This window comes from Mobula birostris, chromosome X (genome assembly GCF_030028105.1).
Source record: "Mobula birostris isolate sMobBir1 chromosome X, sMobBir1.hap1, whole genome shotgun sequence".
Classification (NCBI taxonomy): Eukaryota; Metazoa; Chordata; class Chondrichthyes; order Myliobatiformes; family Myliobatidae; genus Mobula; species Mobula birostris.
The window spans coordinates 56628649-56652642 of NC_092402.1; the positions used below are offsets into that span (position 1 = coordinate 56628649).

The 23994-nt window shown below is 45.8% G+C and overlaps 1 protein-coding gene across 3 annotated transcripts in view; it reads left to right on the plus strand.

Annotated features, from left to right (window-relative positions):
* The window catches only part of LOC140191630 (rho guanine nucleotide exchange factor 25-like), a 313824-nt gene that overhangs the window by 276183 nt on the left and 13647 nt on the right, over window positions 1–23994 (plus strand). For 2 of the 3 annotated variants that reach the window (XM_072249206.1, XM_072249208.1), the window contains 6 exons: window positions 1155–1224; window positions 9832–9921; window positions 10321–10413; window positions 12934–12984; window positions 20970–21047; window positions 22047–22238. In XM_072249206.1, the coding sequence (XP_072105307.1) occupies window positions 1155–1224; window positions 9832–9921; window positions 10321–10413; window positions 12934–12984; window positions 20970–21047; window positions 22047–22238 (574 nt within the window). The remainder of the gene's footprint in view (window positions 1–1154; window positions 1225–9831; window positions 9922–10320; window positions 10414–12933; window positions 12985–20969; window positions 21048–22046; window positions 22239–23994) is intronic. The other variant, XM_072249207.1, reaches the window with a different exon arrangement.

A 23994-nucleotide genomic window follows, 5' to 3' on the forward strand; every position in this document is an offset into this window, starting at 1 on the left:
CAGAAATCAAAAAAGGAACAAAGGAAATGTCTGTGACAGAATGGTTATCTGAGGGTTGTTGGGTTCCTGAGGGCTGTAGAGGAAGATAAGATGCTGTACTCTGAGATTATATTGGGACAGTGTGGGAGGTTGAAGGCAGAGAGATCAGAGTGGAAGTTGGATGGAAATTAAACTGACAGCTGACTAGATGTCCAACATTACCCCAGTGGACTGAACAGAGGTGTTCTCTTTGGTGGTCTTTGGAGAACTGAAAGAGATCTGGAGATCATAGAACATGAAACGTAACAAATTAGCGTGCGGATACAGCAAGTATTCAGGAAGGCAGATGGGATGTTGGCTTTTAGTATATAGAAGTGGTGAGGTTTTGATGCAACTTTACAGGGTACGAGTGAGACTGTACCTGGAGTACTGTGTACAGTTCTGGTCTCCATGTTTAAGGACAGATGTACTTGCATTGGAGACTGTGCAGAGATATTTCACTGGGTGTCTCCTGGGATGGAGAGGCAGATGTCAGAAGTGAGGTTGATCGGTTCTGACACTCATTGGAATTCAAGAGAATGAGAGGTGACTTCATTGAAATACAAATATCCTGAGGGGTTTTGACAGGCTGGGTACTGAGAGTGGTGTGGTGGTGGGGGATAGTTATCTAGAAAGGACTAGGGAGGATAGTTCCAAAGTGAAGAGTCTCACCTCACATTTCAGATGGACACAAGGAGCAATTTCTTCTCTGAGGATTCCGAAACTTTAGAATGCTCCACCTCAGAGAGTGTGGAGGCAGAGTTAGCGAATATACCCCAGGTGCCGATGACAAACCTTTGAACCACCAGTGATTCGAGGGGCATGGAGAGAGAGCAGGGAAGCGTTGCTGAGGCCAAACAAAGATCTGATGTGAATCTGACACTCTGGTTTGCTCTTTACAGATGCTATCTAACTTGCTGACTGTTTCCAGTGTTTTTTGATCTTACTTTGCATTTCCCGCATTTGCAGTATTTTTGGATCTGGTTCATTTATTTGGCATTTTTGAAGCATGTCCTGTAAAAGCCCCGTTCCCTTGATGCGAATTTGGTTTTCCATCGTTCTGTACCGACAGGAATCCTGGCGGACAATGATGTGTGGGGCCGATCATTATTAAATTATCTATCTTTCATTCACAGCTATTTCTTAGGCGAGCTGGAGAAATGCCTAGAGGAACCAGAGCGACTGGCAGTGCTCTTCATAAAACATGTGAGTCGTCAGCGACCCTGCTCACTTTATCAGAATAACTGACGTAAAATAGACCCCAGGCGCACTTCCACCCCCTCCCCACCTCCCCCCGCCCTCCACCATCCAATCGTTTCCCCTGGCCCTTTATCACTTCAGAATTGATCTGCACTTGCTTTTGTTCTCTCTGATGCAAACTTGCGCAAAAGGGTTCGAAGTTTTGAAAGCACAGTGTGGTTTTAATTTTGGGAATGGATTGTGAAGCCTGCATGTGCAACCTCTCTAGTCTGCCAGTGTCCTGCTTTCTCTCGAAATGGTAGACTGCAGCACTGAGTCCCTACACCACCACTTCTTTCCTTACCATGTAGAAGGAGGCCATTCTGCCCGTTCAGTCTATGCCTGCTCTCAGAGCAATCCAAACAGTCCAATTTACTTACTTTCAATATTAATCTTTCTATTGATTTCCATTGGTTTTCCCAACACACACCCACACATTGTGGACAACTTGCAGCGGCCAATTAGCCCACTGACCCTGCATGACTTTGGGATGTGGAGCATCCAGGGGAAACCCACTTGGCCACTGGGAGAACTTGCAAACTCCACATAGACAGCAGCCGAGGTTGGGATTGAACCTGGGTCACTGGAGCTGTGAGGCAGCCTCACTACCTGCTACATCCCTGAGTTGTCTTTATAAATCACTATAAATCCCTTGCTTGTTCCGGTAAGCATATTCCTTCTTCAATCACTCAATCCATCGTTTCCCCGGACTGTAGAAATTGACCATAGCAACTAAACTCAAACTATTTCCCACTCCACCACTAGCTAACTCTGCCGAGGCTCCCAGAACTAGAAATAGAATTGTCAAACCTCCAGAAATGAGCAGGGGCCACTTGGAACTGAAGACAAATCTTCAGGGTGCTTTATGAGCAAAGTCAACAGTGTATTCAAAGAAAATTGAGGTGTTCTTTAAAATCTTATATTGCAGTAAGTTTTAGAGATGGGACACATGCAGGGGTGCAGGGGAGTCAAGGGTGTGTTAATTGACAAATAATCAAGAATTGGAGAGTCTATTCGCTTTCTGATCACCTCTGGGAAGATTGGCAGGATGGATGACCAATAGCAGGGGTGGATGACACCAAAAGGTCATGTGACAAAACCTTACCAGAGCTGGCAATCCCTGCTGAGATTGAGAAAGGGGTGAGGTCATCCTCACCAGTGGTAGGTGGCATAAGATTTGGGTAGTGTTGATTGAGGGAGGAATGTTGGCCAGGACACCATTTGGAAGGACCCAGTGGTGCCTCAGGAACTTTCACATCCCCTGAGATGAGAAACAACTGTCGGGCTGATGTCCTCCACTCATGGATTCCACATCTGGATTCCTGGCTGTCGCACATGGATGGGTACTGCTGAGGTATCTATCAACATGCTACTGAGGTAGAAGGTGTCAGTTCACAGTTTGGGCATAGGCAGGAGCTCCTCATATACAGCATCTGGAGGAATGGAGCTGCTCCTTAGGCTGGATGATAGATGGTGTGGTGGAGGAGAAAAGATAGGTGGTGGATTCTTAAAGGAGGTCACACCAGCACCTCATGCTGGGTTAGAGAGAGGCTATTCTCCTCAAAAGTTCGGGCCTGAACTTGACCAAGCTTGACCTATTCATTGGCATGGAATTACATTAGAAGTTTCAGTATAGACCATTCAGCCAAAGCACTGTTGTTGTCAAATCTCCAAATGTTGGCCTAGTCCCAACTGCCAGCTCTATGCTCACACCTCTTCTAGGTCAGTGAGGTCACATGGCTGATGTTCAGTCCTTGCTGATTGGTTCATTGTAGGTCAAGGAGGAGATGGTGGCCCACCTTTGAAGCCAGCCTGTCTTTACTGGGGGAGGACCATCACAATTATATTTAATAAATGGTTTTATTGACCATTACAAGTAAGTCAAACAATGGTCCTGTTTTAAGGAGGGAGACAGGAATGCAGACAAGGCATAATAACATGCCAGTGACATTTGCTAAATGGAGTCTCCTTTTGTGGACATCAGGTTGAGTAGAATTGGTTGGACATTTTAGAAACATGAAAACATAGAAAGCCTACAGCACAATACAGGCCCTTCAGCCCACAAAGCTGTGTCGAGCATGTCCTTACTACAGAAATTACTTAGGGTTACCCATAGCCCTCTATTTTTCTGAGCTCCATGTACCTGTCTAGGAGTCTCTTAAAGGACCCTATCGTATCTGACTCCACCACCATAGCCGGTAGCCCATTCCACGTACTCACCACTCTCTGCGTAAAAAACTTACCCCTGACATCTTCTCTGTACCTACTTCCAAGCACCTTAAAACTGTGCCCTCTCGTGTTAGCCATTTCAGCCCTGGGAAAAAGCCTCTGACTAGCCACACGATCAATGCCTCTCATTATCTTATACAACTCTATCAGGTCACCTCTCATCCTCCAACGCTCCAAGGAGAAAAGGCCGAGTTCACTCAACCTATTCTCATAAGGCTTGCTTCTCAATCCAGGCAACATCCTTGTAAATCTCCCCTGCACTCTTTCTATAGTTTATACATCCTTCCTGTAGTGAGGTGACCAGAACTGAGCACAGTACTCCAAGTGGGGTATGACTGGGGTCCTGTATAGCTGTAACATTACCTCTCGGCTCTTGAACTCAATCCCATGGTTGATGAAGGCCAATGCACTGTATGCCTCTTTAACCACACAGTGAACTTGCACAGCAGCTTTGAGTGTCCTATGGACTCAGACCCCAAGATCCCTCTGATCCTCCACACTGCCAAGAGTCTTACCATTAATACTATATTCTGCCATCATATTTGACCTACCAAAATGAACCACCTCACACTTATCTGGGTTCAAACTCCATCTGCCACTTCTCAGCCCAGTTTTGCATCCTATTGATGCCCTGCTGTAACATTTGACAGCCCTCCACATTATCCACAACACCCCCAACCTTTATGTCATCAGCAAATTTACTAACCCATCCTTCCACTTCCTCATCCAGGTCATTTATAAAAATCACGAAGAGTAAGGGTCCCAGAACAGATCCCCGAGGCACACCACTGGTCACTGACCTCCATGCAGAATGTGACCCGTCTACAACCACTCTTTCCCTTCTGTGGGCAAGCCAGTTCTGGATCCACAAAGCAAGGTCCCCTTGGATCCCATGCCTCCTTACTTTCTCAATAAGCCTTGCATGGGGTACTTTATCAAATGCCTTGCTGAAATCCATATACACTACATCTACTGCTCTACCCTCAACAATGTGTTTAGTCACATCTTCAATTTTGGGCAGCTTTTTTCATATTCTGATACAAAACAAAAGAGGTCATTCAATTCAATGCCAGCGTATTCCCCTGTAATCTATTCTCTCCATGTTCTCATTATTCCCCACCAGATACCCCTTACCCACACTCTCGGGATAATTTTCAGCAGCTAATTACCCCACCAACCTGCACGTCATTGGGATGTGGGAGGAGACCGGAGCACTCAGGGGAAAGCTACACAGTCACAGGGGAAATGTGTAAATTTCACACAGACAGCACCCAAGGTCGGGATCGAACCTGAGTCTCTGGAGCTGTGAGGCAGCGGCTTGACCCGCTGTGCCACCGTACTGCCCATAAAGAACGACAATGTTCCAGAACAAAGTCAACTCTTCAAGGACAACCTCTAAATGCGAGCAAACTCTTGAGGGAGGAGCGCAAATCTTAACGTGCAATTTTTAATTAAAAAACACGCTTATTTATCATAAAGTAAAGCACTTTGAGGACCCATAGGGTGTGGTGGCTGCCCAGCAGTTGACTGGTTAGTAGGTATGTTGAGCAAGCTTGGCGTATGAGGTGCTGGGGTCACTTAGAGTATGCATGTAGCGCAAGTCTCTGATTAATGCAACAGATCCTTGCCTTTCGATGCTGTCTCTGTGCATTTTGGCTTCTTTCTGGATCATGGTAGCAGACTCACTTGGTGTCTTGTTGGTGATCAGTAAACAAGCCCACTGCTGTAGTACTTCTCAGCTTTCATCTCGGCCCTCTGACAAAGTGTGAGCTCCAGTCGGGCATCCAAGTCAAAACGGACACCTCAGGGGCCGCGTGTCAGACTGGAGCCAGCTGCAACATCTGCTCTCTGCCTGCACGAGCAAAATTAGTAAACCTTTGTCTTCAACTGTCTGTATGTGGGAAGGGTCAGTTCTCTGCGAACCACCCAAGTGACTCATTGTGAACCTGGAACAAAGCAGATGGGTCAGTTTAAATAAGACGTCCAAGTGATACAGAACATGTATAATTCAACAGGGACACTATGATCACAGGTTTAGAATCTGCGCTGACTGGTGCTTATATGAGGTGTCACCTGTAACCTAGTTAGCAGCATGCTTGCCCTTGGAATCAATAATGTATGAGGGCCATTTGGTGGCTCTGGGCGTGTACTCACTCGAGTTTAGAAGCATGGGGGAGGGTCATTAAAATCTATCATATATTGAAAGGTCTAGCTAGAGTGGATGAGGAGAGGATGACTCCTACAATGGGAAAGTCTAGGACCAGAGGACATCACTTTAGAATAGAGATGAGGTGGAATTTCTTTAGCCAGAGGGTAGTGAATCTGTAGAAATCATTCCCACAGACAGCTGTGGAGGCCAAATCATTGGGTATATTTAAAGCGGAGGTTGATAGGTTCTTGGTTAGTCAGGGTGTCAAAGGTTATGGGCAGAAGGCAGGAGAGTGGCAGAGCAGACTCAATGGGCCAAATGGCCTAATTCTGTTCCTATGTCTGATGAGTTATGATGTCATGAGTTGTGGGTCCCTGAAGCATACTAAATCCAAACTGACGTGCAGTACACAGGGAGTTCTGCACAGTCTGAAGGCCACTATTCAGCTGAGTCCCTACCTTATTCTTGGGGGGCTTCAAGTGTTCAGTGAAGTAAAGGTTCCTCTTAATATTCCAAGTCATATACACCGTCATATTACCAAGTAGAAACACCTTTGATATTAGTGGGATCTTGCTTTGTGCAGGTTTCACTATTGCGGTCCCCTACAGAGAAACAATTATGTGCCATTTGGATCGGATGCACTTTGACTGCAAGTAGAAATGCAACATGTAAAAATTACTTTGTACATGGGGGGAGAGCTGTTCGGTCAGATTAGGCTGAAGTTTGCATGTTAGAAAAACCTTAGCCATTCCCAAATGCCCCTGCCCTATGCTGAGGGCTTTTCTTTCTAACATAAGGTGAACTGACCAATGGCAGGAGCACTGAGGAAGGACCACCTCTAAACACCCTAAACAGCCTTGACAGCTGGCAAAGCCCTTCCACAGCTTCACTGGCTGTCTAAACTTCAAATCATTACCAATAGTCACACCGTCACAGGGTAATGCAGCATGGAAACAGGCCTTTGGCCCAACTGGTCCATGCTGACCAAAGGGCCCAAATAAGCTAGTCCCCGTTTGCCTGCATTTGGCCCATATCCCTCCAAACCGTTCCTATCTATGTACTTAACTAAATGTGTTTTAAATGTCATTATGGTATTGGTATTGGCTTAGTATTTCCACATGTACCAAGATACAGTGAAAAGCTTGACTTGTATACTGTACATACAGATCAAACAATGCACTGAGCTAGTATAACAATGCAGAAAAAAGTGTAAAAGCTACCGAAAAAGAGCAGTGCAGGTAAACGATAAAGTACAAGATCATAATGAGGTAGATTGTGAGGCCAAGGGTCCATCTTATCGTACAAGAGGTCCACTCAAGTCTGGTAACATCAGGATAGAAGCTGTCCTTGGGCCTGGTGGTACACGCTTTCAGGCTTTTATAACTTCTGCCTGTGGGGAGAGGGGAGAAGAGAGAATGTCTGGGGTGGGAGGGGTCTTTGATTGTGCTATCTGATTTACTGAGACAGAGGGAAGTGTAGACAGTGTCCATGGAAGGGAGGCTTGTTCCCATGATGTGCTGAGCTGTGTCCACAACTCTCTGCAGTTTCTGTCTCAACCACTCCCTCTGGCAGCTTGTTTCATATACTCACCACCCTCTAGGTGAAAAAGTTGCCTGTCATGGAACCCCGGCCTTAAACTTAAGCCCTCTAGTTTTTTGGTTCCTTTTCCATGGGAAAAAGGGAAACTGCATTCACCCTAAATATGCCCCTCATAATTTTATACACCTGTGTAAAATCATTCCTCATTCTCTTTCCAAGGATGATTGTACCTCGTGTCCAAGCAACGTTCTTATAAATAGGTTTAAATAGCCAATAATTAGGCACTATTAATATTTTTAAGATTGAAGTAATGAAAAATAAAAATAATTTTTAAAAAAATTTAAAACGAGAAACAAAACTCCTAAAATTCTTATTTTGGACATTTTAAACTTCTTTGAACAAATTAAACATGACATTTTTTTTTAATGTTCCCTTCACATCAGCCCCAAAGCCCTGCCATTCCCATTGAATTGGATGCGCCCTGGGTCCTTGCACCATTTCTAACCCGTTGCAGGATCCTAGCAGTGACTCTGTGTAGAGAGCCGGTGAATGTCTGTGAGCTTCAGCCTCTGGGCTCCCTGTGACAACGCATGGGCTGGCTTACACTTTAACAGCTCATCTCCCATTCAGAGGCAGCAGCATACACCTGCTGTGATAGTGGATGACGGGGGTAAATGCTGGAGGGGCTGTGTAGCCACCTACCCCACCACAGCCCGTCCCTTGACTCCGTGCAATAAGCATCAAGCAGACTTCAACTGTGCAATTATCCTGTGCACAAATTAAGGGACACGTTTCACCACTAGCATATAACTCCTTCGTGTGCTGTTCAAATGAACTGCAAAGAAATGCGTGTCAGTGTCTTCGAGACACTGAGCTTTACGGCACAATAAAAGGGCCTTCAGTCCACCACGTTCATGCCGACCTTTCACCCACCTACACTAATCCCATTTGCTTACAATAGATCCATATCCTGCTCTGTCTTGCCTACTTATGAGCCTGTCAAAATGTCTCTCAAACATAGTGATTGTACCTGATTCCGCCTCTAACAGTACATTCCAAAGATCAAAAAAAATTCCCCTCAAATCCCTTTTAAAGCTCCTTCCTTTCACCTTAAACCTGTACTGACTTGTTTTTGATACCCCCTACAACAGGAAAAAGATTTTGATTATCTACTGACTCTGCTTCTTACAATTTCACATAACTTTATCAGGTCACCCTTCAGCCTTCTTTACTCCTGGGTAATAAACTCAGCCAATCCAATCTCTCCCCATAAATCCTCCAATCCAGGCAACATCCCCGGGAGCCTCCTCTGCACTCTCTCCAGCACAACCACATCCCCCCCCCCCACGGTCAATAACCACCTCTGCACACAATACTCCAGGTGTGGCCAACCAGAGTTTTGTAAATTTGCAACAAGACACCTCAACTTTAATATTCTCTGAAGGCAAGCATGCCAAATGCTTTCTTCACCACCCTATCAACCCTTGTTGCCACTTTCAGGGAGCTATGGATTGGAATCCCCAGGTCCCTTTTGTCACCAACATTTTATAGTGTCCACCCATTTACTGTCCATTCTCTATTTCTCTTGCCAAAATATATCACCTCACGTCTGTCAAGATTAAATTCTTTCTGCCAACACTCTGCCCAACTTTCTATCCGATCCGTATCTGTTATCATTACTAACTACAATATCACCAAGTTTTCTGTCATCTGCCAACTTACCAATCATACCGCCTATATTTACATCCAAATCATTAATATACACTCATTAATATATACCTCTGGTACCTAATAAAATGGCCACTAAGTGTATGTTCATGGTCTTCTGCTGCTGCAGCCCATCCACCTCAAGGTCCGACATGTGTGTTTAGAGATGCTCTTCTGCACACCACTGTTGTAATGTGTGGTTATTTCAGTTCCTGTCACTTATCCGTCAGCTTGAACCAGTCTGGCCATTCTCCTCCGCTTTCTCATTAACAAGGCATTTTTTGCCCAGAGAATTGTCAGTCACTGGATTTTTTTTTTGTTTTTCAGACCACTCTTTGTAAACTCTAGAGTAGAGGTTCCCAACCTGGAGTCCACGGACGCCTCAGTCAATGGTAGGGGTTTATGGCATCAAAAGGGTTGGGAACACCTGCTCTAGAGACGGTTGTGCATGAAAACCTCAGGAGATCAGCAATTTCTGAGATACTCAAACCACCCTATCTGACACCAACGATCATTCCATGGTTTAAGTCACTTCAATCACACTTCTTCCTCATTTTAATGTTTGGTCTGAAAAACAACTGAACCTCTTGGCCATGTCTGCATGCTTTTATGCATTGGTTAATTGGATATATGAGCAAGTGTGTGGGTGTACTTAATAAAGTGGCCATTGAGTGTATCTCACAAGTAATAAGTGTCTCAGCACTGATCCCTGCAGTAACCCCACTGTCACTGATGTCCCAATCAGAAAGGCATCCCGCCACCATTATTAAGTCCCTCTGCCTCCTATTACCAAGCCACCATGTCAATTTTGGATCCTGTGGCCAGCTCACCTTGTGCGAGGGCCAGGAAAGGAACAATGTGCGTGTGCGAAGAGGAATGCTGGGGACCTGTGTCGTGTGTTCTTGTCTGGAGTTGAAACTTAAGCAGAATGAACGTCTATTATTTTCCAGGAAAGACGGTTGCACATGTACGTGGTTTATTGCCAGAATAAACCTAAATCAGAGCATATCGTCTCCGAGTACATCGACACCTACTTCGAAGTGAGTGCCCTTTCATTTCGCTCTGGTTTTGCACACACAGCGCTTGGACTAAGTTCTATGCTAGCATGCCTGACCTTAACTGGGGAAGAATAGGGAGCTTATTCCATGTTATCTCTGGAGATGTGGCTTTGAATCCAGAGCTCCAGCTTTGCTGACTGCAAGCATTTTGTGCATCTTATGTGCTTAGTGAGTGTAAAGTTAGAGCTTTTAACGTGGCAGTAATTGATACAGAATATTTCTTGTTTACAGAGTGCTAAATATGCTTAAAAGATAACAAACAGTTGCATAGAGTGCTGTGAATGTGGTGAATTTGGGGGAAGAAAGCAACATTCAGGAAGCATAAGGTTGACCACCCCCCCCCCGCCCCTTCTATAGTAATGCTTTGTGCTTGTTTTTCAGGAGTTGAAGCAACAGCTAGGCCACAGGCTTCAGTTGAATGACTTACTTATCAAACCCGTTCAAAGAATCATGAAGTACCAGCTTCTTCTGAAGGTGGGGACCAGTCTGTTTATGCCTGGGCCTACTCATAAATAACCAATATTATCGAAGGGGATGCTTGTTCTTGATTAAGCATTGAAATTTGTTTGCCATTCCTCAGCCAATCTGTTTATTTGCACCGGCCCACGTAGTGAGACAGCAACCCCTGTCAACATAGCAACAGAGAAAGGGTCAGTGTGGGTATGGAATGGAAGGAGTGTGTGGTTTGTTGTCGTATGTAAGCCTTGAGCTGGCTGAACAGTTCCTTCCTGCTCCTTTGCCAGTTCCCGGAAGCTGCTCTGTGCCCGACCCAATGAACAATTTTCCTCCTTCCTTCTATCACGGAGGATTGGAACATTCTGCCCAGGTAGCTGCATCTGAGCTGCTTCTAACCTCTTGCGTGTCTGAACACGCACTCTGCGATGCGCAATTTTGCTCTGTGGTACTCAGGAGTCTGTCTGCGCTCAACTGGACGCACAACAGTGGTGCTATGGCTGACCTGTTAGCGGGGCACTTTAACAAACTGAAAGCAGCGACTTCGCACACTGCCAGGCACGCAATGCTTGTGGCCTCTGTACTGAACAGTTTTGGCGACCCTGCAGATCTTCCGGCCCTTTAAGGGCAGACCCACACACAATGATTCTGAAACGGTTTCTTCCCGTCTGCCAACTGATTTCTGAACAGTCTATTAATCCGTGAACACTCCATTTTTCCTTTGCAATATTTGTTTTTGTAATTTACAGTAATTTCATGAATTTGCACTGTACAGATGCTGCAAAACAACAGATGTCATATTATCAAAGTGAGTGATAATAAATCTGATTCTGACCCTACTGATGTTAGCAACTGAAGCCTTGCAGCCAGTTATGAGTTATGCTCCATGATTGCCAGTTCCAGTGTGCATGCCTCCCCCAGCTCCAGGAATGTCCTGGATTTCCCGGGAATGAAGGATTCATATCAGGCTCACAATTTGCTGTATTACCGTAATGTGAGGAAACTGCGCTGTGGCGGAGAGGAAGGCTCTGCAACGGGTAGTTAAAACTGCCCAACGCATCACCGGCACCAGAAAGGTCAGCAATGTCACGATGGACCCTACTTCTGGACCGTTTGCTCTGCTCCCATCAGGGAAGTGGCTATGCAACGTCCACGCCAGGACAACCAGACCCAAAACCAGTTACTTCCCCCAAGCCGTCAGGCTGATCAACACCCCCCCCCACCCGTTAACCCACCCCACCACTACTTCCGCATCACCTAGCGTCACTTTATGTACATCCAATCAGTCTGGCGCTGCCTTTGAATTAAAGTGGGTGGCCACCAAGAAAACCTGCCTTTTGTAGCAGATGCGGCAAAGATGTTCGACAAGACGGTCCCCAAATCTTACGTTGGATCTCACCGATATAGAGGAGGCCGCACCAGGAGCACCAGATACAGCAAAATGAATGTGAGCTTGCCGTGGCCTTCTTTAAATTCTTACCCCATCATATTACAGCACAAACTCAGGACATTAGGTCCACCTAGACTATGTTGGTTAAATTCCCTTCTCCTTCTCACTCCATCAACATAATCTATGCTTATAACCCAAAAGAGTTGCAGCACGACTGGCTATGCATAAGTACTTACACTGGGTATAGATAATCACAATCTTTTTCCTCAGGGCAGGGAAGTCTAAAACTAGAGGAGATAGATTTAAAGTGAGAGGGAAAAGATTTAAAAGGGACCTGAGGGACGGCTTTTTCACACAGAGGGTGGTGAATATATGGAAGAAAAATGGTAAAGGTGTGCGCAATTACAGTGTTTAAAAGAGATTCGGACAGGTACATGGGCTTAGGGGGAATTTGTGGAAATAAGATTAGTTTGGATAAGCACCTTGATCAGCATGGATGAGTAGGGCTGAAGGGCCTGTTTCTGTGCTGTAAAACACTATGCAACATCCGTACATTTCTAGAAGGATCTAGCATTGAGTCATACAACAAGGGTGGAAGCTATTTTGCTTACAGTGTCTGTACCTTTTAAGTGAAAGTGCCAACCAACTTATCCAATTGCCCCGCTCTTCCCCCACAGCCCTGCCAACTTCTCGTTTATCAGTTACTTCTCCACTGAGCCTGTTTCTCTCCTGGATTGCCAAAGCCACCACGAGGATGCAGCTGTTGGGACGAGACACGGGCGAAACACCTGCCCTTCCCACTCCGTGTAGTTTATCCAACCCCAACACACTCTGTGCAATCAGCAGGGCCAGGCAGCTTATTGTAAGGTCTATTTAATTGCCCTTCCAATAAACTTAACCCCATACAGCTCCTGTTAGTACTCCAGGCACTGGGGAGGGATTTTAGATGATGCAAAAACACGACAGTATTTCCTCCTCTTCAGCCTACCTAAAAACAAGGCATTACTGGTTCTGCTACCCTTTAGAGACTATTTCTGAGTACTAAATTTGTTGCCGTGGGAAAATAATCATTTATTGTTTGATTATACTGATATGGCTGATGAATTTGCAGCCCTTAAGTCACCTGTCCTTTTTTCTACCCCTTTCTCCAGGATCTCCTGAAGTATTCAAAGAAGGCTGAGCTGGACACCACTCAGTTAGAGGTACAGTAACTACTACTCACTACAGACAGCACAGTGGCACAGCGGGTAGAGCTGCCATCTCACAGCTCCAGAGACCCAGGTTCGATCCTGACCTCTGCGTGGAGTTTGCACATTCTCTCCATGACCACGTGGGATCTCCCCCCACATCCCAATGACACACAGGTTGATGGATTAATTGGCCACTGTAAATTATCCTTAATGTGTGGCTGAGGGGTAGAATCTGGGGGGATTTGGTGGGAATGTGGGGAGAATAAAATGGGATTGGTGTAAATGCAGGAGTGGTAATTGGTTTATTATTGTTACATGTACTGAGATAGAGTGAAAGGCCATCCAAACAGATCATTCCATATATCAGTACATCTGTCAGAAAACGCAGAGGAGGCTTGAGCAGTGGAGGTGATTTGGCAGTGATAACTCTAATAATAATTGTAAAATAACAAGTCATGAGGGGCCACTAAACAAGAGGGAATAGATACTTAACACAACAAGGCAAGATGACAACTGAAGGCTAGAAACAACTGGTTGGTTTGATGGGTGAGTAAGAACTGTGGATGAGAGCTGGGTTTAAATAGGCTGCAGGAGATGAGCTGGAAACAAGCTGGGTGGAGACTGGGAGGTGTCTGCCTGTGGAGACCTGACAACATTAAGGTAGTACAAAAGGAAAAACAAGAACAGAATAGGGAAAGGAAACAATAACAGAATGCAGAACATAGCTTTGCCGAGAAAGTGACATGGAGGCAGGCAATTAAGGTATAAGGGCCAGGATAAGATAGATTGAGGGATCAAGAGTTCACCTTTATTGTACAAGAGTCTGTGCATTAACCTTATAACAGCAGGATAGAAGCTGTCCTTGAGCCTGTTGGTATGTATTTTCAGACTTTCGTATCTTCTGCCTAATGGGAGAGTGGAGAAGAGATAGAGTCATGGAGGAGTACAGCACAGAAACAGGCCCCTTAGCACAACTGGTCCGTGCTGAACCATTTAAGCTGCCTACTCCCAACAACCTGCACCAGGACCATAGTCCTCTATACCCCTCCCATCCATTTATCTATCCAAACTTCCCTCAATCGTTGGAATCACGCTCGCATCCACCACTTGTGCTGGCAGCTCATTCCACACTCTCATGACTCGCTGAGTGAAGAAGTTTCCCCTTGTGTTCCCTTAAACTTTTCACCTTTCACCTTTAACCCATGACCTCTGGTTGTAGTCCCAACCAACCCCAGTGGAAAAAGCCTGCTCGTGTTTACCCTATCTATACCCCTCATAATGTTGTATACCTCTATCAAATCTCCTCACAATCTTCTATGTTCCAAGGATTAAGTCCTAATCTTTTCAATCTTTCCTTATAACTCAGGTCCTCCAGACCTGGCAACATCCTTGAAAATTTTCCCTGCACTCTTTCAACCTTATTTACTTCTTTCCTGTAGGTAGGTGACCAAAACTGCACACAATACTCCAAATTAGGCCTTACCAATGTCTGAGACAACTTCAACATAACATCCCACCTTTTGTACTCAATACATTGAATTACGAAGGCCAATGTGCCAAAAGCTTTCTTTACCACCCTAATGTGACACCACTTTCAATGAATTATGGGCCTGTTTTCCCAGATCCCTTTGTTCTACCACACTCCTCAGTGCCCTATCGTTCACGGTATAAGACCTACCCTGGTTGGTCCTACTGAAGTGCAAAACCTTGTACTTGTCTGCATTAAATTCCATCTGCCTTTTTTCAGCTCATTTTCAATCTGATGCAGATCCCTCTGCAAGCCGTGATAGCCTTCCTTGCTGTCACAACACCCCCAATCTTGGTGTCATCTGCAAACTTGCTGAGCCAGTTAACCACATTATCATTCAGATCATTAATATAGATGACAAACAACAATAGACCCAGCACCAGTCCCTGTGGCACTCCACTAGTCACAGGCCTCCAGTCAGAGAGGCAACCCTCTCCTACCACTCTCTGGCTTCTCCCACAAAGCCAATGTCAAATCCAATTTACTACCTTATCTTGAATGCCAAGCGACTGAACCTTTCTGACCAACCTCCCATGCAGGACCTTGTCAAATGCCTTGCTACAGTTCATGTAGACAATATCCACTGCCTTGCCCTCATCCACTTTCCTAGTAACTTCCTCGAAAAACTTACCATGCACAAAGCCACACTAACTATCCATAATCACCCTGTGTCTATCCAAAAACTTATGTATCTGGTCCCTTAGAATACTTTCCAATAACTTTCCCACAACTGATATCAGACTCACTGGCCTATAATTTCCTGGTTTATGTTTGGAGCCTTTTTATAACAGTGAAACAACTGTTGATGCCGCTTTGCCTCACTTCTATAGACTCTGTGTCTGTCTCCTGAGTAATTACAGAAGCAAAAAAATTCTTTTAAGATCTCCTCCATCTGTTTTGGCTCCACAAATGGATTACCAATCTGACCTTCGAGAGGACCAATTTTGTCCATTGCAATCCTTTTGCTCTTAACATATCTGTAGAATCCCTTAGATCAATATCCCGGAATATTGAGCTGCCAGTCCTGCCCCTCCTGCAACCAAGTCTCACTAATGGCTGCAATGTCATAATTCCAGGCTTTGATCCATGCCCCGAGCTCATCTGCCTTTCCTATAATAGTTATTGCATTGAAATTACACAGCTCAAGACACTAGTCACTTCATGCTCGACCCTTTGATCCCTAACTTTGTCTGAGGTCTTACCAACATCTGTCTCCACAATCTCTCCACTAGCTGTTCTGGCACTTTGGTTCCCATTCCCCTGCAACTCTAATTTAAACTCCACTGTGCAGCATTAACAAACCTTCCCACTAGGATTTTAGTACCCCTCCAGTTTAGGTGCAAACCGTCCCCTCTGTACAGGTCCCACCTTCCCTGGAAGAGAGCCCAAAGATCCAAAAATTTTATTCCCTCCCTCCTACACCAGCTCCTTAGTCACGTTTTAAACTGTATAATCTTCCTAGTTCCGGCCTCACTAGCATGTGGCACGGGTAGCAGTCCTGAGATCACAACCCTGGAGGTCCTGCCCTTTAACTTAGCACCAAACTCCCCGAATGGAGAACCTTGTCACTCGTCCTACCCATGTCAGTCTTACCTACATGGGACATGACTTCTGGCTGTTCACCCTCCCACTTAATGAATGCTGAGGACTCGATCCGCGATGTCCCAGACCCTGGCACCCGGGAGGCAACATACCATCGGGGAATTTCATTCTCGCCCACAGAACCTCCTTTCCGTTCCCCTAATTAACAAATCCCCTATCACCATAGCTTGCCTCTTCTCCCCATTTCCCTTCTGTTGGCTGATTTGGTGGGCCAAAGGATCTCTTCCTATACTGTATTGTACGTTCCTTAAAATTTCCGATTCTAACTTGTACTGCAGCACTCCGGCAGTTTTGATTTCAAACTGGTCACTATGTTTTCAAATCACTTGATAGCACATTTCATTTCTTCAGTTTCTGGGGATGTGGGCATTATCAGAAGTTATTGTCCATCCCTAGTTTCCCTTGAGAAGATGCTAATGAACTTCCTCCCTTTTATTGTGACTTGCTCCATCCCACCAAGCACTCTGACCTTTTCCAGTTGTGGCTCCTTCCATACCCCTGTCTGTGTTGCTGCAATATTTAATGCCATGCCTTCGGGGAATTCTTATACTATGTTGTCTCAGGGATATCCCATCAATCCTATCCCTCTATTGTTTCCATGTGAACTAATTCTCTCAGATGGTTCACAAAGAAGTTCAAAGAATGCGGTTTTAGGGTACTTGGAGGCACATAATAAAGTAGGCCCTAGGCAGCATGGTTTCCTCAAGAGAAAATCTTGCCTGGCAAATCTGTTAGAATTCTTTGAAGAAATAAGAAACAGGATAGATAAAGGAGAGTCAGTGGATATTGTGTACTTGGTTTTACAGAAGGCCTTTGACAAGGTGCCATACATGAGGCTGCTTAACAAATTAAGAGCCCGTGGTATTACAGGAAGGATACTAGCATGGATAGAGCATTGGCTGATTGGCAGGAGGCAAAGAGTGGGAATAAAAGCATCCTTTTCTGGTTAACAACAGGAATTCTGCAGATGCTGGAAATTCAAGCAACACACATCAAAGTTGCTGGTGAACGCAGCAGGCCAAGCAGCATCTGTAGGAAGAGGTGCAGTCGACGTTTCAGGCCGAGACCCTTCGTCAGGACTAACTGAAGGAAGAGTGAGTAAGGGATTTGAAAGTTGGAGGGGGAGGGTGAGATCCAAAATGATAGGAGAAGACAGGAGGGGGAGGGATGGAGCCAAGAGCTGGACAAGTGATTGGCAAAAGGGGATACGAGAGGATCATGGGACAGGAGGTCCGGGAAGAAAGACAAGGGGGAGGGGGACCCAGAGGATGGCAAGAGGTATATTCAGAGGGACAGAGGGAGAAAAAGGAGAGTGAGAGAAAGAATGTGTGCATAAAAATGAGTAACAGATGGGGTACGAGGGGGAGGTGGGGCCTTAGCGGTAGTTAGAGAAGTCGATGTTCATGCCATCAGGTTGGAGGCTACCCAGACGGAATATAAGGTGTTGTTCCTCCAACCTGAGTGTGGCTTCATCTTTACAGTAGAGGAGGCCGTGGATAGACATGTCAGAATGGGAATGGGATGTGGAATTAAAATGTGTGGCCACTGAGAGATCCTGCTTTCTCTGGCGGACAGAGCGTAGATGTTCAGCAAAGCGGTCTCCCAGTCTGCGTCGGGTCTCGCCAATATGTAAAAGGCCACATCGGGAGCACCGGACGCAGTATATCACCCCAGTTGACTCACAGGTGAAGTGTTGCCTCACCTGGAAGGACTGTTTGAGGCCCTGAATGGTGGTAAGGGAGGAAGTGTAAGGGCATGTGTAGCACTTGTTCCGCTTACACGGATAAGTGCCAGGAGGGAGATCAGTGGGGAGGGATGGGGGGGACGAATGGACAAGGGAGTTGTGTAGGGAGCGATCCCTGCGGAATGCAGAGAGAGGCGGGGAGGGAAAGATGTGCTTAGTGGTGGGATCAGTGCTACACATGCCCTTACACTTCCTCCCTTACCACCATTCAGGGCCCCAAACAGTCCTTCCAGGTGAGGCAACACTTCACCTGTGAGTCGACTGGGGTGATATACTGCGTCCGGTGCTCCCGATGTGGCCTTTTATATATTGGCGAGACCCGACGCAGACTGGGAGACCGCTTTGCTGAACATCTACGCTCTGTCCGCCAGAGAAAGCAGGATCTCCCAGTGGCCACACATTTTAATTCCACATCCCATTCCCATTCTGACATGTCTATCCACGGCCTCCTCTACTGTAAAGATGAAGCCACACTCAGGTTGGAGGAACAACACCTTATATTCCGTCTGGGTAGCCTCCAACCTGATGGCATGAACATCGACTTCTCTAACTTCCGCTAAGGCCCCACCTCCCCCTCGTACCCCATCTGTTACTCTTTTTTATGCATACATTCTTTCTCTCACTCTCCTTTTTCTCCCTCTGTCCCTCTGAATATACCTCTTGCCCATCCTCTGGGTCCCCCCTCCCTTGTCTTTCTTCCCGGGCCTCCTGTCCCATGATCCTCTCGTATCCCTTTTGCCTATCACCTGTCCAGCTCTTGGCTCTATCCCTCCCCCTCCTGTCTTCCCCTATCATTTTGGATCTCCCCTTCCCCCTCCCACTTTCAAATCCCTTACTCACTCTTCCTTCAGTTAGTCCTGACAAAGGGTCTCGGCCTGAAACGTCGACTGTACCTCTTCCTAGAGATGCTGCCTGGCCTGCTGCGTTCACCAGCAACTTTGATGTGTGATCCTTTTCTGGTTGGCTGCCAATGACTAATGGTGTTCTGCAGGGATTAGTGTTGGGACCAATTCTTTTTATGTTATTTGTCAATAATTTTGATGACGGAATTGATTATTTTGTGGCCAAGTTTGCGGACAATAAGGAGATAGATGGAGGGGCAGGTAATGCTGAGGAAGCAGGGAGTCTGCAGAAGGAGTTAGACAGATTAGGAGAATGGGCAAAGAAGTGGCAGATGGAAGGGAAGTGTATGGTCATGCACTTCGGTAGAAGGAATAAAGGTGTAGACTATTTTCTAAGTAGAGAGAAAATTCAAAAATCAGAGGTGCAAAGGGACTTGGGAGTCCTTGTGCAGGATTCCGTAAAGATTAACTTGTAGGTTGAGATGGTGGTGAGGAAGCCAAATGCAATGTTAGCATTCATTTCGAGAGGACTAGTAAAGCACATATACGTAAGAGCAAGGATGTAATGCTGAGGCTTTATGAGGCATTGGTCAGACCACATTTGGAGTATTGTGAACAGTTTTTGGCCCCTTATCTAAGAAAAGATGTGCTGGCATTGGAGAGGGTCCAGAGGAGGTTCACGAGAATGATTCTGGGAGTGAAAGGGTTAATGCATGAGGAGCTCTGGGCCGGTATTCGCTAGAGTTTAGAAGAATGAGGAGGGGGTGGAACCTCATTGAAACCTATTGAATACTGAATGGCCTAGATAGATTGGATGTGGAGGGACTGTTTCCTCCAGTGGGGGAGTCTAGGATCAGAGGGCACAGCCTCAGAATAGAGGGACATTCATTTAGAATAGGGATGAGGAGGAATTTCTTTGCCAGAAGGCGATGAATCTGTGGAATTAATTGCCACAGATGGCTGTGAAGGCCATGTCATTGAGTATACTTAAAGCTGAAGCTGATAGGTCCTTGATTAGTAAGGGAGTTAAGGTTATGGGGAAAAGCAAGAGAATGCGGTTGAGAGGTATAATATATCAGCCATGATGGAATGGTGGAGTAGACTCGATGGGTTGAATATCCTAATTCTGCTCTAATATCTTATGGTCTTATGGATAAGCGAGCGTCAGTAGTAGGGAAATTTAGAACACAGAACTGTACAGCAGATGAAAAGGCCATTCATCCTACAATGTCTGTGCCAGACACGATGCCAAATTAAACTAATTCCTTCTGTATGTACATGATCTGTATTCCTGCTTCCCCTGCATATTCATCTGTCTAACAGCCTCTTTAACACTTTTGCCTCCACAATATGAAAAATCTGAGGTCTTGGTTGCCATGCACTTCTTGTCCTGAGTTGGGGAATGGTTGTGATGGAAACAGTTTGGGGTAAGAAGTTTTTGTACCAGAACCATTTTCTGGGAAAAAGTCTCTGGCTTTCCACTCTATCTTCTTGTACACCTCCATCAAATCACCTCTCATCATCCTTCACTCCAGAGAGAAAAGCCCTAGCTCACTCAGTCTACCCTCATAAAACATGCTCTTTAATCCCGGCAGCATCCTGGTAAATCTCCTCTGTACCTTTTCTAAAGCTTTCACATTCTTCCAATAATGAGTCGACCAGATCTGAACACAATACTCCAAGTGTGGTCTAATAAGAGTTTTGTAGAGCTGCAACATTATCTCACGGCTCTTGAACTTAATTCCCCAACTACTGAAGGCCAACACACCCTACACCTTCTTAACAACCCTATCAACTTGTGTGGTAACTTCAAGGAATCTATGAATAGCCTGCCTTCTGTCTTCCGAAGTGAATCATTTCACACTTTTCCAGATTGAACTTCATCTGCCACTTCTCAACCCAGCTCTGCATCCTGTCATTGTCCCATGGTAACCTACGACAACCTTCTACACGGTCCACAACACCACCAACTTTTGTGTCATTTGGGGAAGATAAACCAAGGTAGGATTTTCACAGTGAACAGCAGAGTGATCCTAGGTGTACACTTTCCTTGAAAGTAGAGTTGTAGGTAGGCAGGGTGGTGAAGAAGGCTTTTGGCACATTAGCCTTCGTCAGTCAGGGCAATGAGTTGGTCCAAGATTCTTGTGGGAGACATTTTAGTGCCCCACTCTGGAATTCCTTTATGAAAGTCCCCTCACCTTCCCTCTCTCCACTCTCAAACCTGGGTAGGCAAGGTGAACCTCCTGCACGTGTCTTAACCTTGTGATGTTTTCCCCTGCAGAAAGCTGTGGAGGTGATGTGCTTTGTACCCAGGCGCTGCAATGATATGATGAACGTTGGTCGTTTACAAGGCTTCGAGGTACCTCTGGCTTTCAGCTGCTTTCTTCATTTTCCAGTTTAACAACCCTTGGCAAGGCTCTTTCTTCCACCTTGTAGTCTTAGGAAGGTGTTTGGAGGATGGTCATTTTGCATTATGAGTCTGTTTAATGTCATGGGCATACACATCCATGTTTATAAATGCCAGGAAATTTCACCTTTTGCAGCAGCAACACAGTACACTACAAACATAAATTACATAAACTTAAAATAATACAACTTAACTTAAATGACAAAACAACGGCAGTAAAGGTTGAGGGAAATATAGTCCAGGATAGTGTTTGGCTTTTCAGGTCGGTACAAGAACCTGATGGCAGTGGGGAAGAAACTGGAGTTGAACCTTGTGGGTCTTCAGGCTCCTGTACCTCCTGCTAAATGGCAGCATTGAGAAGAGGGCATGGTCCAGATGGTGAGCGTCCTTCGTGATGGATGCTGCCTTCCTGAGATACCGTCTCTTGTAGATGACCTTGATGGTGGGGAGAGCTGCACCTGTGATGGAATGGGCTTCATCCCACCACTCTGTCATCTCCTGTGGTCCTGTGTATTTGAATTTCTATACCGGGCCATGATGCACCCGGTCAGAATACTTCCAGGACCATAAATCTTTGCCTTCTGGTCTCAACACAAGTTTCCCCAGGGACATACAGTATGCATGGGAATTAGCTCTGTGCACAAGAAATGAGGTAAAATCGGTGCCCTTCTCAAAAGCTACTTGCTCACAGTGACATCAGTGTAAGGGCCCGTGGTGTAGGCCAGGAATCGAAAGAGGTGGCAATGATTGGGCTCATTGGGCATTGCCCCCCTATCCCCCAGGAGAGCTGTAGGATGGACAGCTGATGGGAAATCACACTATGACCACTCCAGCCTCAGCTCTGAGGTGACAGGTTCAGCTTTGCTGCGTTTATCAGTTGTCCTCACTCTGATCACTGAATCGCTGCACCTCAGCAGAATCTGACATGTGCACCATTCCTTCCAACTCCAGGGCAAGATCACCGCTCAGGGAAAACTCCTTCAACAGGACACCTTCCACGTGATCGAACAGGACGCTGGCTTCCTCTCCCGCAGCAAGGAGCGGCGAGTTTTCCTCTTCGAGCAGATCGTGATCTTTAGTGAGCCACTAGATAAGAAGAAGGGATTTTCTCTGCCGGGTTATCTCTTCAAGAACAGTATTAAGGTGATTGGCAGCCTTTCCCTTTTTGCCTTTCTTCTGTGCTTATAGTAGGACAAATCTCGTCTACCTCTGGCTTATGGGCACCTGTCTATCCACTCACTGATGGAACAGAACCTAACCTCCATTTTCCAGACTTCCAACCCAGTTTTGATGGCACAGAGGCTCTCACTTGCTCACAACAAAGGAAACTGAAGTAGGAGTAGGCCATTTGGCCCTTTATTCCTGGTCCACCAGTCATAGAAGAGCATAGAAAATAGAACATAGAATATTACAGCTCAAAAAAACTTACCTCTGACATTCCCCCAATACTTCCCTACAATCTCCTTAAAATCATGTCCCCTCAGTTTAGCCATTTCTGTTCTGACAAAAAGACTCTGGCTGTCCACTCAATCTATGCCTCTTATCATCTTGTACACCTCTACCAAGTCACCTCTCATGCTCCTTCGCTCCAAAGAGAAAAGCCCTAGTTCGCTTGATGTCTCCCTTGGTCAGGATGTCTGGAACCAGGGGTTATAGTCTCAAAATAAGGATTTGGCCATACAGGGCAAAGAGACTTCTTCAGCTGGAGGTTACAGAAACTATAGAATTTTCTATCCAAGAGGCCTGGAGAGGCTCAGTCACTGACAGACAGATAGATCTTTTGATATTACAGGGACCATGGGATCTGTGATAGCATTGGGAAGTGGTGCTGAGGTGAATGATCAGTTGTGTCGGGGTAGGGTGAGTAACTGACATCAGCTCTAGTCTCTTAAATGGGTTGGGCCATTGTTGACAGATTGACCAGCATCAGGTGGGTTGCATAGTTTCAAGACCAGTCACACTCACACCTGCTTACTTGTACTCATGCGCGTGCACATGCACACACACACACACACACACACACACACACTCTCTCTCTCTCTCTCTCTCTCTCTCTCTCTCTCCCACGCAATTGATTATTCACAAGCTTACTCATGCACTCAGTCAGACACACACACTGACACACTCTTACACCCTTGCTCTTTAAACACTCCCCGGACGCACTCACACTTACATATTTCCCCTCACACCCACAGACACTGACAAATGCTCTTTCACGTATTTTCACTCACTCATACCACACACTCACTCTTACACACTTGCTCTTGAACATCCTTCCAAGGCACACCCATTGACACTTACACTCTCTCTCTCTCTCTCTCTCTCTCTCTCTCTCTCTCTCTCCCTCCCTCCCCCCCCCCCCCACCCTTTCTCTCTCTCCCTCTCTCACTCACACACTCACTGTGAAGCTTTAAGGGATCTGGCAGGTCCCCTACTTTCATTTCTGAAGCAACTCCTTCGAATTTATCAAATTTGAGGTTTTTTAAAAAATGATTTATTTCAAATTTTGAAGCTGTCCAAGCATGCATGGGGGTGGGGGGGGCGAGGAATAAATGGGGCATTTTTTTGCGTTTTAGCTGTTGCTTACATTTTTCCTTTCCCGAAAGCTTCTGAAAGAGTTGAGGAAGTTTGAAGTGCCGGACTGGAAGTGGGATTCAGGATCCTGCTCTGGGTCTGGGCTCTGATCATCCGAGACAAGAGGGAGGACAGTGTTAACACCTCCTGGTAATGAGCTGCAGAATTGCATGGTAAGAGGCCAGTCACAAATCCTGGCCAGGGCAAGTGCTCAGTACACAAGGTCAGTCGGTCAGTCGGTCAGTCGGTCAGTCAGTCAGTCTGTCAGTCACAGGCAGAAATCCATTTTTATATCAAATAATCCCAATGCATATAAATACCTACT